This window comes from Monodon monoceros, unplaced genomic scaffold, assembly GCF_005190385.1.
Source record: "Monodon monoceros isolate NGI ecotype Baffin Bay Population unplaced genomic scaffold, NGI_Narwhal_1 Super_Scaffold_20, whole genome shotgun sequence".
Lineage (NCBI taxonomy): Eukaryota > Metazoa > Chordata > Mammalia > Artiodactyla > Monodontidae > Monodon > Monodon monoceros.
In genome coordinates, this window is record NW_021703777.1 from 118,116,483 (window position 1) to 118,133,666 (window position 17,184).

The 17,184-nt window shown below is 34.8% G+C and overlaps 1 protein-coding gene across 6 annotated transcripts in view; it reads left to right on the top strand.

Moving 5' to 3' along the window:
• Positions 1 to 16,775, top strand: part of KIAA1109 (KIAA1109 ortholog) — a 208,138-nt gene extending 191,363 nt beyond the window's left edge. For all 6 annotated transcript variants that reach the window (XM_029234854.1, XM_029234856.1, XM_029234857.1 and 3 more), the window contains 12 exons: positions 1,494 to 1,631; positions 2,340 to 2,597; positions 3,490 to 3,640; positions 4,053 to 4,210; positions 4,327 to 4,519; positions 4,734 to 4,951; positions 7,858 to 8,109; positions 8,811 to 9,014; positions 10,168 to 10,362; positions 10,774 to 10,908; positions 13,478 to 13,643; positions 16,023 to 16,775. In XM_029234854.1, the coding sequence (XP_029090687.1) occupies positions 1,494 to 1,631; positions 2,340 to 2,597; positions 3,490 to 3,640; positions 4,053 to 4,210; positions 4,327 to 4,519; positions 4,734 to 4,951; positions 7,858 to 8,109; positions 8,811 to 9,014; positions 10,168 to 10,362; positions 10,774 to 10,908; positions 13,478 to 13,643; positions 16,023 to 16,239 (2,285 nt within the window). In that variant the 3' untranslated portion in view covers positions 16,240 to 16,775. The remainder of the gene's footprint in view (positions 1 to 1,493; positions 1,632 to 2,339; positions 2,598 to 3,489; positions 3,641 to 4,052; positions 4,211 to 4,326; positions 4,520 to 4,733; positions 4,952 to 7,857; positions 8,110 to 8,810; positions 9,015 to 10,167; positions 10,363 to 10,773; positions 10,909 to 13,477; positions 13,644 to 16,022) is intronic.
• The last annotated feature ends 409 nt before the right edge of the window (positions 16,776 to 17,184 follow it).

Sequence of the window (17,184 nt, forward strand, 5' to 3'; positions counted from 1 at the left end):
CATATTCTGGCTTTATATGAGTGATCAGAGAAAGCTTCACAAAGGAGATGATGTTGGGTCAGATCTTCAAAATTATGTAGGAATATCCTTGGCTATAGCAACATGGTATTTAATGGTACAAAAGTGTCAAAAAGTATGCTTTTGGATCATACTTTGATTCACTGAAGCTGAAGCATAGGTATAGCTGAACATTTAGTTAGTTGTACACAGTAGGTGAGGCCAGAGGGAGAGAGGAGTTGGCTAGAGGTAAAGCTGGTGAAATAGCCCAGGACATGATTGGGGTAGGGGGGACTCATATGCCAGGCTAAAGAACAGGGTTCTGATCCTTTGGGCGGGGAGAAGCCATTAGAATTTTTAAGAAATGATATGACAACACTGTCCCGAAAGATGACAGTACTGTATTGTACGTTTAAAAATCTGTAGCTGGTAGATTTCATGTTAAGTGTTCTTACCACAAAAAACAACCAAAATTATATATGGATTATAAAATAATCTGTTTACATTTAAAAAAAAGAAAAAGGAAGATGCTTCAGATTGATGTTTTAGGAACGGAGTTGATGGTTGAATGAAAAGAGGTGGTGGAGTGGAAAGATGCTTGAGGAAGCTGTTGAAACAGACTAAGCAATAGGGGATGAGGGCCTGAGTTGTTATAGGAAAAAAAGAGTAGAGGGAATGGTTTCAAGAGAAATATGAGAATCCACAAGCTTAAGGACAAGTTGTATGAGGAGCAGTAGAGGAGACAGGGATGCCTCAAACTTTTAGCTTAGGTGACTGAAGCGACAGTGAGGTCATTAACTTAGATAGAAAATAAAGAAGGAAATGGCCTATACGAGCTTGAGGTGAAAGGGTCTGGTAGGCAATTGGCTAATGGGCTGTGTGGATGTGGGCTCAGACTGAAACAGACACTTCAGGTTTGGGAGATGTTGGCATGTAAATGCAACAGAAGCTATGGTGGAGGAATAGAAGGCACGTGAAGCAAAACCAGCAGTGTGCTCAGAGCAGAACCCCGGGAGACAGCCATGAGAGTGCTTTCAGATTGACAAGTGGCCGCTTTCTGTCTAAAAGGAAAATAGTAGTTTTTGCCATACAGTTATTTGGTTTGCAGCTACTTTTGAGGAAGTTTGTATTCTAGCTCATCCTGATGATTCATTTCCCATATTTGAGAAGAGCTCTATGTTAAAGCTGGAAGCTGTTCTTTAGAACCGATCTTTAGATCCTCTCTGAGAATTTCACAATATCATCACTTGATAATAGAATTCCAATTTGCCCTCACCTTAAAAATGGAACTAACAGTGCAGAATGTGCTATTTTTATCATTTGTGGAAGGAACACATTATCACTTACTAATCATACTATGTAACTTATTTTGGTATTTCATGAATTGTAATAGAATTATAATTCAGTTGTGTAATATCATGTCCTATTATTACCTACCATGTGAAAATATTAAAGGTTTTGGAAATGTGTTCTAACAAACTTTATTTATGTATCAGCTGTTTGTGATATAGGGTCTGCTTCCTTTAAATATGATATGCGCCGCCTCAGTGAAATTCTAGCATTTCCAAGAGCTTGGTATAGGAGGAGTATTGCAAGACGCCTGTTCCTCGGAGACCAAACTATAAATTTGCCAAGTAAGCTTGTTTATGTAATTATAAATTATACTTAGGCTGCTTTTCATTTTGATTACAATAGTAACAAGGTCCATGATTGATAACACAAACTTTGTCTTACTTGGTAAGTTGTACCCTGCAATTCTTTCACTCATTCAGCAAATGTTAGTGGAGCCCCTTTAATGTGCAAATAACCACTGGGAATGCACTAGCACTGGAGGTCACAAAATACTTGCACTCTCGGGGTTAAGGTCAGCTGATTTTTATTCTGTAATGATTACCCTGTAATCTTTGTAAAATCTGGAAACACAGAAATACATTTAACCAAGTTAATCATGGTTAAACATGGAAAATAGAATATATTGGGGACATGCTATCATATTGCATTTTTTCTCTTGGACTTAGATATTGTTGTAGTATTACACTGCGTAAGTGAAAGACAGAGTTAGCATGATACAGTAGAAAATATCAGAAATCTGGGTCTGGGTCTACTCCCTCATCTGTGATATGGGATGGAGTGCCTGTCCTACCCATCTCATGGAGTTTCTGTGAGAATTTAAAAAAATAACATGCTGGAATGTACTTTGCAAACTGTACATCATACAGTTGTCAGAGAACTGAAAGGAATATAAAATGTGATTAGAAATGGTGGAGTGGTGAAATTCCTTATTTTATAACATGGTGATATTACCCTGTTAATTTTGTTTTTGCTATCTACTTTTCTGTTAGCATCTGGCCCAGGGACACCTGATTCCATTGAAGGTGTAAGCCAACACCTTTCCCCTGAATCTTCAAGAAAAGCTTACTGCAGGACCTGGGAGCAGCCTAGTCAGTCGGCCTCTTTCACCCACATGCCTCAGTCACCTAATGTGTTCAATGAGCATATGACAAACAGCACCATGTCACCAGGGACAGCAGCACAGAGCCTAAAATCCCCAGCTTCCATAAGGTCAAGGAGTGTGTCTGATTCTTCAGTTCCCCAAAGAGGTAACACTGCTCTCCTTGTTATCAGTAGCCCTCCAGTGACCCCAAGATAAAAATCTCAATTAGTTACTCCCAGACTTCTGCCCCAACTGCAGGGAGTTATTCTGTTGCAGGTTTTTATGGAGATGCGGGGTTGAGGGAGGAACCCCAAACCAAACAACAGACAAAGCACTTCACAGTATTTGCTAGCAGAAGAGACAGCTGGATGGCTAGTCGCTTTGAAAAGGGATAGGGAGAGAGGAATGAGCATATTGTTAGCATGCACCACAAGAAGTAAAACAGACCTACAGTGTTGTAAACTCCATATTGAAAAAGTTAATCTTTGCATTCTTTCATTCTTTTATTCAGCCACTATTTTTTTTTTTAACTCATGTGCTCAAGGCTCTACTTGTGTCTAAGTACATAAAATGAATGATGTAGTTCATGTCCCAAGGTAAGATTAGAGTATAATGAGCCAATGCAGGACTTGGGATGTATACTCAGTCCATAAGAACAGAGAAGACAGGCACCGCAGCCAGCCTCTGCATTTCAGAATGGTACCTGCCTTCCAAGTTCTCTTCTCGGCAGCAGCAACTTATGATTTTCTCCTTTGGTAAGAAAATCCTAGGGTGATAAATGATCTGTGCTGCTATGTCCCATGCACACCAGAATCTCCTCATGTAAGATGGAGCTCATACAGAACTATGAGCTTTCAAGAAGGCAGGCTGGCAACCCTTACTGACCGTTCAGTAAATGGTAACTATTAATATTTTGGAGGCAATATGACAGCTAGTAAATGTTAGGTTTTAACAGAAGAATATCATTATTTTACTTTCTGGATTATAGTGATAAGTAGTTTTTGCTTTGTAATTGGCTGAGCATCTATGTGAATGTACATTTGATTTTCTATTTTTAGATTCACTTTCGAAAACATCAACTCCTTTTAACAAATCGAACAAAGCAGCAAGCCAACAAGGGACCCCATGGGAAACACTTGTTGTGTTTGCTATCAACCTGAAGCAGTTAAACGTTCAAATGAATATGAGTAATGTAATGGGAAATACAACGTAAGCTATTCAGATACAAAGAAAATATATTTAATCATTAGTTGTAATTTTTCTAATTGTAGTAAAGCAATTCAAAACCTTTTTTTTAAGCTGCAATGTTTGAGACAGTGAAGACAGTAGATAAAAGATTATATACCTTTATCCTGAAAATGGTTTAATCCTAAAGATATTGTAACATAAAAACAGCATGAAATGTGTTCTAAAAAGATAGCAAATGATAAGGAAAATAGCATAATTTTCTAGTTAAGAAGAAAGCTTCATCATTAATGTTAATATTCAAATGTTTACCATAGTTTTTATAAGAAATGTATTGTTTCATTGCCCAACTTTTTTGAAATCATCTAACTCCTGTTTTAATTCATTGACACGGGAAGCCATATGTCTAATTAATAACACTTTTTCTTTTTTATAGCTGGACAACTAGTGGTTTGAAGAGCCAGGGCCGTCTGTCAGTAGGAAGTAATCGAGATCGAGAGATAAGCATGTCTGTTGGTCTAGGAAGATCACAGTTAGATTCTAAAGGAGGAGTAGTTGGAGGGACTATAGATGTCAATGCTTTGGAGATGGTTGGTATGTTGAAATTTTACAACTGAACAATATGTTGAAGAAAAGTATTTGAAAATTGATTTTGATGAGTTTTTCCCATGAGGCATTTCTGTGAAAATTAATTATTGTTTCTATTTTAGCTCATATTTCTGAACATCCAAATCAGCAACCCAGTCACAAAATTCAGATTACTATGGGTTCTACTGAAGCTCGTGTTGATTACATGGGCTCAAGTATTCTCATGGGTATCTTCAGTAATGCTGATCTCAAGCTTCAGGATGAATGGAAAGTAAATCTGTATAACACACTGGATTCAAGCATGACCGATAAAAGGTATTTAGGAAAATATTACTTTTTCAGTACTTTACATGACTACTCAACATATTTTCTATCATCCAGTGAGAAAACACAAACCATTTTTCCTGCACAGTGATTTTATATCATACAGTTAATATGAATGAAAAACTGGTGGGGAAGAGACTTTTTCTTGTGCTTTTAAACTGTCTTATGTAATATATATGATAAAAGATTCTGTTTTATGCTCTAGTGAAATTTTTGTCCATGGAGATCTGAAGTGGGATATTTTCCAAGTAATGATATCAAGATCAACTACACCAGACCTGATAAAAATAGGAATGAAGCTGCAGGAATTTTTCACTCAACAGTTTGATACAAGCAAACGAGCTCTGTCTACCTGGGGACCAGTTCCTTATCTTCCACCTAAGACAATGACTAATAACCTAGAGAAAAGTTCACAAGAACAATGTAAGAGTTAGAAGACTAAGGCTTTATATATGCTTTATCTTTCACTAAATATGTGTTAATTTAAAATAATATCGATGTACCATACTTAAAAAGTGGTCCATATGCTTTTTATCCTGCTCACTCAGCAAAGTACCCAATTTCCTACCTGCCAGTGGAATTAGAGGCCATCATTTGGGAAGTCATTCACATTCATTATCTCCTCCCCCTGCCACAGCTCATCTACAATCATGCCATTACTACAGATTACATCACTACATTACAAATTAATTCTTACCTTATTACATAATTACAAGTTACAACTAATGATTAGATATATTTTCTTTTATTCTGAATAGCTTACATTGTATTTCCCATTACATTACTCATGTTCATTTGACTGTTTAATACATACAACTATACCCCATGCTCTTTAATACTAAATATGACAACACCACGTTCTGGTTTAGAGCATGGGCTATGAAATCAGAATGTCTGAGTTTGGATTTATTACCTGTGTCATATTAGGCAGATTTTCATTCAGTAATTCAAATTTTTATTATGTATCAACCGTGTTCTTAAGCACTGTTTTAGGCATAGGAGATCTACTAAGTAGAAAAAATTCCTATCCTCATGGAGCTTACATTTTAATGGGAGAGACAGACCATAACAAATTTGCTAAGTAAGTATGTAAGATAATTTCAGGTAGAGAGAAATGCTGAGCAAAAGAACAAAGCAGGGGCAGGATCACAGAGTCTTTGATACATACTGTGAGGATATCTGTTTGAGAAAGGGTGGTCAGGGAAACCTTTTCTGAAGTGACAGCTAGGCTAACATCTGGGGAAGAGAGTTCTGGGCAAAGTGGGCTACTGAAAGGTGCAAAGCTCCTACAGTCGGGAGGAAACTTGCTTGTTTGAGGATCATTAAGGTGGCCCACTGTGGTGGAACAGAGTGAGCAAGCAAGAAAACACTGGACACGAATTTAGAGAGGCCAAAGAGAAGATTTTTAATATGATGGGTAGCTATTGGAGAGCTTTGAACAGATCTGATATTATTTGATTCACTTTTTAAAAAATTAATCCTTTTTAAAGCTGCTGTGTGGGGAAGAGACCAAGGTGGTTAAGAATGAAAGTAAGGAAATCACTGCAATAATTACCATTACCATTGCTACAGACTTACATGACCATTGTAAGGAGGATTTTCTGAGAGTCCAGGCAACAGACGATGGTGGCCTTAACTAGAGAGATAGTGGTAAAAGTGAAAAGTAGTCAGAAGCAGGATAATTTTTAATGATTTATTATCATATAAGCAGTACATGTGCATTGGGAAAACAAATGAGAAAATATATACAAGCAAAAAAAAAAAAAAATCACATTCCACCCAGAAATCATCACTGTCAACACTTTAGAGTATATACTTTCAGATACTTTTCTATGCGTGTGTGTGTGTAGATATATATATATACATACACACACATATATGTACCTTTTACCAAAACATTATTCATATTGTTTTGTAGCCTTTTCCAGTCAACAGTCTCGAACTTTCCATTGTGCTAATTATCTCCTCTAGCCACCTCAGCACAGTCCACAACTGATCTAAAATTATATTTACAACTGGTTTGTCCAAACCAGTATATCCAGTTCAAGATCACAGATTAAAAATGGTTATGTTCCTTTACTATTTTTAAATTCAGTATAGTCCTTTTTTTAGTGACCTGACTTGCTGAAGAGACTTGGCCAATTGTCCTGCAGAATATCCTACTTTCTGGGTCTTTTTCAGTTGCTGCTTTGTTGTTTCATTTATCTTGTTCCCCTAGTCCCTGCATTTCCTTTAAACTAGAATTGGTATCAGACATATATACAAATAGAGGAGTGTTCCCAAAAATGCATGGCCTGGATTCTTCCAAAAAGTCTTTGTCGTGGGAAACAGACAAACGGGCTTAAGGAATTGTCTTAAAGGAAACTGAAGAGATACGCCAACTAATGCACGATCCTTGCATGATCATGATGTATGATCCTTGGTTAGATCCAGAATGAGAATTGTGGAAAACAGCCAAAAGGATATTATTGGAATAAGTGGGAAATATAAATATGAATTGTACAGATGACCCTTGAAAAACATGGGTTTGAACTGTGCAGGCCCACGCACAGATTTTTTTTCAATAGTAATGAATACTGTGGTACTACACCGTCTATGGTTTGTTGAATCCTGAGGAAGTGTGGATGTGGAGGGCCAACCATAAGTTATACATGGATATTCGACTGTGCGGAGGGTCAGTGCCCCTAACCCCCATGTTGTTCAGTGGTCAACTGTATATCTGATTAGTTCTTCTTGAACTTTAATGTGCATCTGAAACACCTGGAGAGCTTTTAAAATGCAGATTCTGATGCAGCAGATTTGGGGTGGACATAAGAGTGAATTTCTAACAAGCTCCCAGGTGATGCTGATGCTGCTGGTCCTCAGACCTCACTTCTGAGCAGCAAAGGGTATAAAAGATTTTTTTTCCAGTACTTAAAATCAGGGATCTGCCTTTGATTTCTAGGCCTTCTAATCACTGGTTCACTTCACCCCTCTTCTATTTCACTTGAAGAGTCTAGATGAAATACCTAGTTTACAAAGGTACTGTGAGAATTACATAAAATTTCATGCGGGCACTTTGTAAATCATTAATCATTACAGAAGCATTAGTTGTAATTATTATTAGCAAGTTGCTACTTTCCTGAGTTCTAGCCATCCTTACACAGCATCTTTTCCCAGACTGTATCCTTATTAGCTTCTGCTTAATGTTAACCAGGGACTGAATTGTTGTTTTCATCTGTTATCTGAGTCACTTCAGCTGTAGAAAGTAGCCACCTGCTGTCTTCCTACCCAGCATTCAGGATGTTCATGAGATATTTCAGGATAAGTGGTTTTTTGTTTTCTTGCAGTGCTCGATGCAGCTCATCATCGACATTGGCCTGGAGTGTTGAAGGTGGTATCAGGATGCCACATATCCTTATTTCAGATTCCATTACCGGAAGATGGAATGCAGTTTGGAGGATCAATGAGCTTACATGGAAATCATATGACACTAGCTTGTTTTCATGGTCCAAATTTCCGTTCAAAATCATGGGCCCTTTTTCACTTAGAGGAACCAAATATTGCTTTTTGGACCGAAGCTCAAAAAATCTGGGAAGATGGTAAACTGACACATTTTCAGCTTTTACTTTTCCCCATCTTCTTATATGATTATATATGACAAAGTAATTTTCTTTTCTCATATCTTTTATCTGTTTTTCTTATGGTATCTCTGAAATCCATCTCTATTTATTATCATGTATCTGACAATGTCAAGGAGTTCACTGCCAATGAGTCAGTATCTATAAAGTCTGGGACATGTTAAAGGACTTATTTCTGAACTTACCATCTCACTCTGTTTCTTACTTAGGCAATTAAAGTTTTTGCTGCTGTGGCTGGCCATAGTCATTTGTAAAAATTTGTAAAAATTGTAAAAATTTCTTATAAAAACATGAAGAGAAGATGACACACAGTGGTAGTGTAAGGAAATTACTTGCCAGTCAATACTATTTTACAAGACTTTTATGGGCAGGCTGTGCTTTTACCTCTATTTACAGTTTCTTTTAGCTTTAATTTTCTACTCAGTGGTTTCCTAATGATGAAGGAAAAAATGGTTGATGTTCTTCATCTTCTTGGGGATAGATCCAGTTATAACTACAAGAAAAAGTATTTGTGAATTTTTTTCTCTCTTTTGTACTCCTTAGTTTTACAGCCTTCTGTATCTGTGTATGACTTACCTAGCTAAATCTATTGCCCTAGGGCCACAACTTTTCTTGCATCTAAATATAGTTTGTTACACTGAGAAACTTTTTTTCCCCTCTAGGGGCTAGTGATCATTCTACATATATTGTACAAACACTGGATTTTCATCTGGGCCATAATACCATGGTTACCAAACCATGCGGTGCTTTGGAAAGTCCTATGGCAACAATAACGAAGATTACAAGGCGTCGCCATGAAAATCCACCCCATGGAGTAGCAAGTGTGAAAGAATGGTTCAATTACGTTACAGCCACAAGAAATGAAGGTTAAAAGTTTGATTCTTTGGAGAGATTTATTTTGTTTTCTCTATTTGGGGCTCTGTTGACTGTGTTTAGAATTTAAGTGTAGGGAGAATTTCCATTTCTTTAAACAATTTTCGTTTTATTCCAGCTGCCTTAAGTAGCAATATTAGTACATGATTCACCACCCTAGTAGTTTAACATCTCATGGACTAAAATTATTTTATATGTAACTGAAAACATTCAAAATAAAATTGGTTTAAATAAATAAAGTTAAGTTTATTATAATTGGAAAAATATTTTTATAGTAATGTTCACATTGGAGGTTTGGGAAAGTTATTATACAACTAAGTAATAGAATACCAAAAATTAAGGTTCAGGATGGCTGGAATAAAATGAAACTAAATATTAGTATTCCTGTGAAGTCACAAGTTTAAAGAAAGTGCTTTTGATGAAGTTTTAAAATTCATTTTCATTTTTTAATTTATTCATTTTTTTAATCCTCTCAGAATGGAAAAGAAGATGGCTTGGGCCTCATGGAAAATAGTTGTTACGCACAGGCAACCCTAGGGATCAGAGACTGTTAAAAATGTTCTCAGAACAAAGGAGGATAAGGAAGTAAATTAGATTCACCGGTCTTGTAGTAATTCAGTCATGAAAATTCTTATTCTGCAGTTGTTTTTGTGTCAGAGTTTAGAGTACTGCTTTTACCAATCATTTCATCTGTATTAAAAAGCTGACTAGACTGGGACATGTTAAGACTTGAATGTTTTACTTAAAAAAGACCTCCTGGAACTTCCCTGGCGGTCCAGTGGTTAATACTTCGCCTTCATTAAATTCAGATACGATTTCAATTGAGAATAATATTCAAAATTCAAGAAACAAAAAAACACAATTTACTGGTTTTATCCAAAATCATGTTATAAAGCTTCAATATTGAGAATAGTGAGATATATATTTGTATATGTATGTATATACAAATATGTGTCCATATTTATATCTATAGAGGCATATAACTAGTCTCAAAATCAAAGCTTAAATATGGCTCTCTTTTTAAAAATGTATTCATTTTCCAGCCTTTTGAAATGATAAAAGTTCTGTGTATCAATGTCATGAAAGCTATATGCTTATCAATGCCTATTGGTTTGATTCTTATTGTCTTTATCATTATGCTTGTAGAGCTAAATCTGCTTCGTAATGTTGATGCTAATAACACTGAGAATAGCACTACAGTGAAGAATTCTAGTTTGCTGAGTGGATTCAGAGGATGTTCTAGCTACAATCATGAAACAGAGACTATCTTTGCATTACCAAGGATGCAGCTTGACTTTAAATCTATTCACGTTCAAGAACCACAAGAACCTTCATTACAGAGTATGTGGAAAAACAATCTTTAGTTTCTAAAGTTAACTAAAAGAAAATTCTAAAGGATCTTCAAACTTCTTTTTTTCCCTGAAGGTTATTTTTGTAATATAATATAATGAAATTGATCTTCTGGTTCAAATTGATTTTCTTACCAGCTGTATGACCTCTGGCAAATAATTTACTCCATTTGTGCCTCTTTCTCCTCAAATGGGGCTAATAGGACTTCATCAGGTTTTTATGAGTAAATGGCATATACTTGGAAAGTGCTTAGTAAACTATCATCATCATTCTGTAAGTCATATACAGAAATTGCATTTAAGTGGAGGCATTTACACGGACCCATGTAAATCCCTTGTTAATGGGAAGAGGAAGGGACTTATTTCAATAATCTTTTACTGTAAAAGAACTTTGCCATTGCAGACGCCAGCCTGAAGCCAAAGGTAGAATGCAGTGTGGTGACAGAGTTCACTGACCACATTTGTGTGACGATGGACGCTGAGCTCATCATGTTTCTTCATGATTTAGTGTCAGCTTATCTTAAAGAAAAAGAAAAAGGTGGGTAACATTGTTTTTGGTTTTGTTTTTCCTTTCAAGCTTCAGGAAAGGCAGCTCTCACTACAATTTATATAGATTTTTATGGTCTAGTGATAGAATGGGTAGAATGTGTCTCCTTCCTCTATGAGTTACAAATATCAATAAATATATATTAGTAAGACTATGTGATAGACTTTCTATCTGCCAGGTACATTTCATTTTTTTTCTAACCATCTCAAACCGAATGGTGTTTTATACTTTACACAATGTTTCCATATATGTTCTGTATATTATCAGGTCTAGTAAGATAGTCTCACAAAGTTAGAAAAGAAAACCTCTTTGAGGAAATATTGCTAGTCAAAGTGAAATGACTAGAGAAACAACTACATAATAAAGTTAGCAAGAGTTACATACATAATTGGGAAAACCGAATTAAAGAAGAAGATATATCTGTCTAGAATGCACAGAACGTTATCTTTTTTATAAATGTTTAGACCTCAGTAGTGGTGTCTTGTTTTCATGAGCTAGCTAACATTGGTTTTACTCACTGGAAACTTAAATGTTGGCCCACTAAGAAACATATGGTGACCCTCATATCCATATGGAATTGGCTGAATATATTATGGTGTGTCCGTACAATGAAATGGAATACTCTGTAGCTGTTTAAAAGAATGAGGTAGTTTAAAATGTCATGATATGGAATGCTCTCCAAATATATGGTCTTTATTCACTCAATAAATATTTATTGTGCAACTATATGAATATACAATGGTAAAAACAACAGATGTGCTTTAAAAAAAACTGCTTCGAATAGATGAAATTTATTTAATTTATTAAATATAATCAAGTCACACTATAATCACACTATAATAACTGCTTCATTTTTTCCAAGAAGAAAGAAATATAAAATTTATCTTGTAGATATTTCAAAATAGCTTCATGATGAATGTTTGAGTGAAGAAAACAAAGACAGATTATCAAAAGACCATGTGGAAAGAGTGTAAATATAGCATACATAAGTTGAGTTGCTCTTCCATTACTATTTAATCTAGATGTGCCAAAAATTCAGTGAGAGTGAAAGCAATAATGATAGCTGGGAGAAATCTATGAGCCATTCAAGTAAAATGACTGCAGGCGTATAATAGGAAATGTTATGTATAATATGCATAGATCCAATCTTCACATAGAGCAACAAAATATACCATCACTGTTAATCCTCTTGTTTTTTCTCTCTGCCTTAATATTTAAACTTAATGTGGAGAAACACAGATTCTAGATAAAGCTGTGAAGTGCAGAATTCTTTTCTAGTCTACCTAGGTATGAATGCCTGCCAGATTTCTTTCCCTCAGGTATTATGTGGAACCTTTGTCACTTTATGAAATATTGTGTTGGCCTGCCATGAACTGTGTGTATTTCTTTTAAAATGTATTTTTTCTAGAAATTGTTGTAAGACATTATTTCAATGCGAAAAGAGGAAATAGGGACTTGATTATCGGACTTACAGTAACAAAACTATTACTTATGGGGATTTTCATTATAAATAAAATATTTTAATAGCTGTAAGTATATATTTTTTAAAAAAACTAAAAGCAAGTAGTGTTGGGCAAAATAAATATAAACATGCCTCAGAAAATTCTTAACAGCATGTAAGACTAGAGCAGAATCAACATATTCCTAGAACATCCAGATAAACTGTAGTACTGTAACCACCATCAATAATAAACAAAAGCAGAGCAACAGACCAGGCAATAACTGAAGACATCTGTATTCCGATGTGGTGTGAGAGTACAGCTTCATTCCTGGGTTCATTCCCAATCAATATATTATCCCACTGCTAATTAACAGTTATAACCAGAGCTACATAATACATATCATATTTCATCTTAATCATTATTTTATGCCCAATTTGTGTCTTGAAAACCTGTGCCCTATAGAAATGCTGTATTTATTAAAGATCATATGAAAGCTACTTTTGTCCCAGATTCAATTTTAAATACATCATTTATGATCAACAATTTTAAAAGACTTCATTTTTCATAAAACATTTGAGTACTCAACTATGAAGAGTGAAAAGACTGCTTACCTAAAAAACTCCTAAGTTAGTACAGCTGTTCAAATATATATATATAGGCATTAACATTAAAAAACCATTGAGCTGTACACTTCAAACGAGTGAACTATATCTCAAAAAACCTGTAAAAAGTCATCCAGCTACAGGCATTTTTTTAGGAGCCCTACAACTGTCAATTTCAGTGTCCTGTGCCTGCTATCAAATATTCTTTGCTGTATGTTTCAGGCACACAGATACATGCAAAACATGTGCTATTACTCAAAAATAAATGATGACATGTTATTTCTAATTCTTATGAGAGAATAAAATAACTTCGATATTGTCTTTCTCCAAGAAATACCAATAACTGGCACTTACTTATGGCTTATTTTTAAATATTTTTTAAGAAATGTAATTAAATGAGGCTTTGGCCAGTTTATAAATAAAAACAAATGGAGCCAATTACTTTGTTCATTTAGTGACTTAAAATAAATTTATAAGATATGTATTTGCAATATTAATATATCATTTTCCTTATAGCTATTTTTCCACCTCGGATTTTATCTACTCGACCAGGACAGAAAAGTCCAGTTATCATTCATGACGAAAATTCCTCTGACAAAGACAGAGAAGACAGCATCACTTACACTACTGTGGACTGGAGAGATTTTATGTGCAATACATGGCATCTAGAACCCACTCTTAGGTAAGGAGTGGGTGTACATATTTACCTATTTCCTATGAGATTATTATGAGAAAAAGGTTATAAATAATGCAGCAGGTTAAATATGGTTTACCAAAAAATATTTTTATGTTAGTCACTTACAGCCTCTACAGCTTCTGACTGATATTTTTGCTGCTCCTTTTTTCTTTTGTAAGTGCTTCTAAGCAAGGCAAAAGAAGCACAAACAACTGAGAATAGCTCCATGCTGACTAACTATCCAGTGTGTGACATGACATCCTGTCAGTTAATCAGTAAAAAATGAGAGTAACTCCACTTTTGCTGTTGCTATTATTTTTTCACCATCTCAGCAGGATGTTATTTTCAGGTGTTTGAGGTAGCTACAATAAACTGTTTTGTAAGATGCAGAAGTCATACATCATCATTAAGTAGTCATTACAATTTCTCACATATGTCATGACAATGTAATAGAACCTACAGTGTCACAGTCTTTCTGTCTGCATACTAAGCAATATAGAACCACCCTGAAATGTCAGATTTAATTCAGATTCAGGTTCCTTTACTGTGTCATGTTCTACTACAGTCTCAATCCCAGCTACATCACATTGTTTCCATATCAAACTTTCCAAAGTATTTTCTAGTTTTAATTACATTAAACTTCTGCTGTAACTAGCGGTACTTGCTTTGTATGTCCTTGTGTGTGATTTAACACAACCGTCCTATTATTTTCCTCTTTCCTCTCATCTGCTTTGTTAATCAAATTATAACTGTCCATCATGCAATAACGGTATCAAAAGAAGTCCAGCACAACATTCTGCAGAATGATACATATTTCATTCAACGTTATTATTCACATATATTTATGCCACAAAATCATTCTAAACTAGTAAGATCTCCATTATTCAGTGGACTCCTGTATAAGCGGAAAGTAGTGACTTTGTGTTAGTAATCTGTATTTAATAAAATATGTTGTAACCAAATCAACAATACACTTTGGTATTAATAGTACATATACTCATGAGAAATATCAACAGTGTCAATATTAAAATACTGCAAAGGTCCTAATACAGAAAACTGTCCATTATATGTAAATATCAATAAATATAATGAAATTGACTGTCTTTTAATTTAAAATGAGAATAAAAATAGTTAAATTTGCTATAAACATATATATATACACATATATATTATATATATGTGTGTATATATATATATATTGGATACCTATCAAGAGATTAAGCGATACAATATACTGGTGGAGCACGTGGTTAAGGGCTCTGGCTCTAAGCCCAGCTACATAGCATAGTGGCTGAGTGACCTTGGCCAAAGGATCTAATGCCTCAGGTGCCTCATATGAAAATTTTGGAAAATGGTATTACCTACCTTCTAGGGTTGTTACAATGGTTACATGAGTTAATTAATGGGAAAAGCTTACAACCATTAGAGTTTTAGCAGACCAGTGCTTAATACCCTCCTTTTCCCTACCTAAGTTCAGGATCAATTGAAACAGCAAGAGGCAGCTAGAAATCAAAATTACAGCTTTAATACTTATAAAGCTGATAACAGAATGTGGTTTGGTGTCAAGCAACGATGTCTTTCTATTACGAAGTCTAGGTTTGGACTTACCTACAGGGTCTCAATGATGCAGAACTCAGGAGGTGGGGGGCAGAGGGATGCTAGAGTTGTGCAGTCAGCAGCCTTGTGTACTCACGTAGCTACAGGCAGCCATGAACAGTCTTGGGCTAACTATTTAGGGGCCTGTCCTTGAAAAACCTATGGCATGGAGGAACAGTTCAAAATGAGAAGCTCCTGAAGAGCAGGTAGGGAGGAGGGTACTGAACTACACTACTCAGTTCCTCTGTGAATTTGCCAATCAGATAAATCATCAATAAGGGGGCAGAGAAAGACCAGGAGTGTTTCACTAACACTGTTCTTCTATATGGAAGAAAACGGAAAGAATAGGGAGAAAATGGTTCTTCCTTCAAACATGTTTAGCACATAGCAAACACTTAGTAAATTTTAGCCTTTTTCTCCCAGCTTTATTGAAGTATAATTGACAAAACAGATATTTTAAGTGTACAACATCATGATTTGATATACGTGAACATCATGAAAGGATTCCCCCCATCAAGTTAATACCATCTTTTAGAATGAGCCAGATGTCCTTTAAAGGTTTAAGATGACCATGTAACTTGAGGCCTAAAATAAATTAATCACGATGAAATTCACTAAATGCTGTTGCTGTGTAGGCTCACACATTTTTTGAGTGCTATTACAGTGAATCCAGGAATTGTAGGTTAGATAATCATTTGCATCTACTGAAAATACTTTGTCTTGGACCTACCTTCAGGACTGTGCTAGGGCACCGTACTCCTTAATAATAATGACTTATAATTATTTTAGATTAATTTCTTGGACTGGAAGAAAAATTGATCCAGTAGGCGTTGATTATATTCTTCAAAAATTGGGCTTTCATCATGCCAGGACTACTATTCCTAAGTGGCTTCAAAGAGGAGTTATGGACCCACTGGACAAGGTTCTGTCAGTTCTTATTAAAAAACTTGGTACTGCACTACAGGATGAAAAGGAAAAGAAAGGAAAAGATAAAGAAGAACACTAAAAATGTAACTTGATCTGTGAACAAATTTTGATTCTGTCTGTTAAGCTTTATTACACTGGAGTGTTGGGTTTTTTGTGTTTTTTTGTATAGTAAAATTATTTTAAATATAACTTTAAAAAATTCTAATTTTGTGGCCATTACATTAAAAGTTTGTAAGTTAACCTGTTTATTGTAGTTCTACCATTCTGTATACAGTGAAGTATTGCATGATAATGTAAATTTTGTGAAAAACTAGATTAAAATATACACATCTGCTCAGTAAGGTTTATAACTGTATTATGTGCAATATGATTCCTGCATCTTTAAAATATTTTCAGAATAACTGTGAATTTCCTTGGTTATTGGCCATAACTTTTAGAAAAAAATTTTGTTGATAATGTGACTTTTTTTTTTGGACATTAATTGCTTTTTCTTTATTTTAAGTGTAGACTTGTATAAATATCTATTTGTATATAGTTTGAGTAATTGTGATACAAATACATACCACTAAAGTATTGTTTGTAACTATTGTAATAAAGTCACAATAATTGGTTTCAGTCTGTAGTTGTTTGAGACTTTCTTCCTTTTATAGCTTATTTTATAATTAATAGATGCCCAGCCTGTGTCAGTTACTGTTTTCACAGAAAATAATACTTATAAAAATTTATCTCAGGGAGAGGTACAGCAGAGGCTTCAGAAATATTAGGTATTGTTCTATTTCTTAAGCTACTGGTAAGTACACAGCTATTTGTTTTATTATACTATATTCTTTATATATTTATATGTATTCCTTGTGCATATGAATATGTATAATATTATACATGTAAATCTAATAAATAAATTTTAAAAGAATAGAAAAATCTAAAGTAATATTCAAAGGTAGCTATAATACTGTTAATCACAACTCAGGTTTGAAATCTAGCTAAGTCAATAGTCAGTTTAAAGGCTGGGTAAAACGGCAGAACT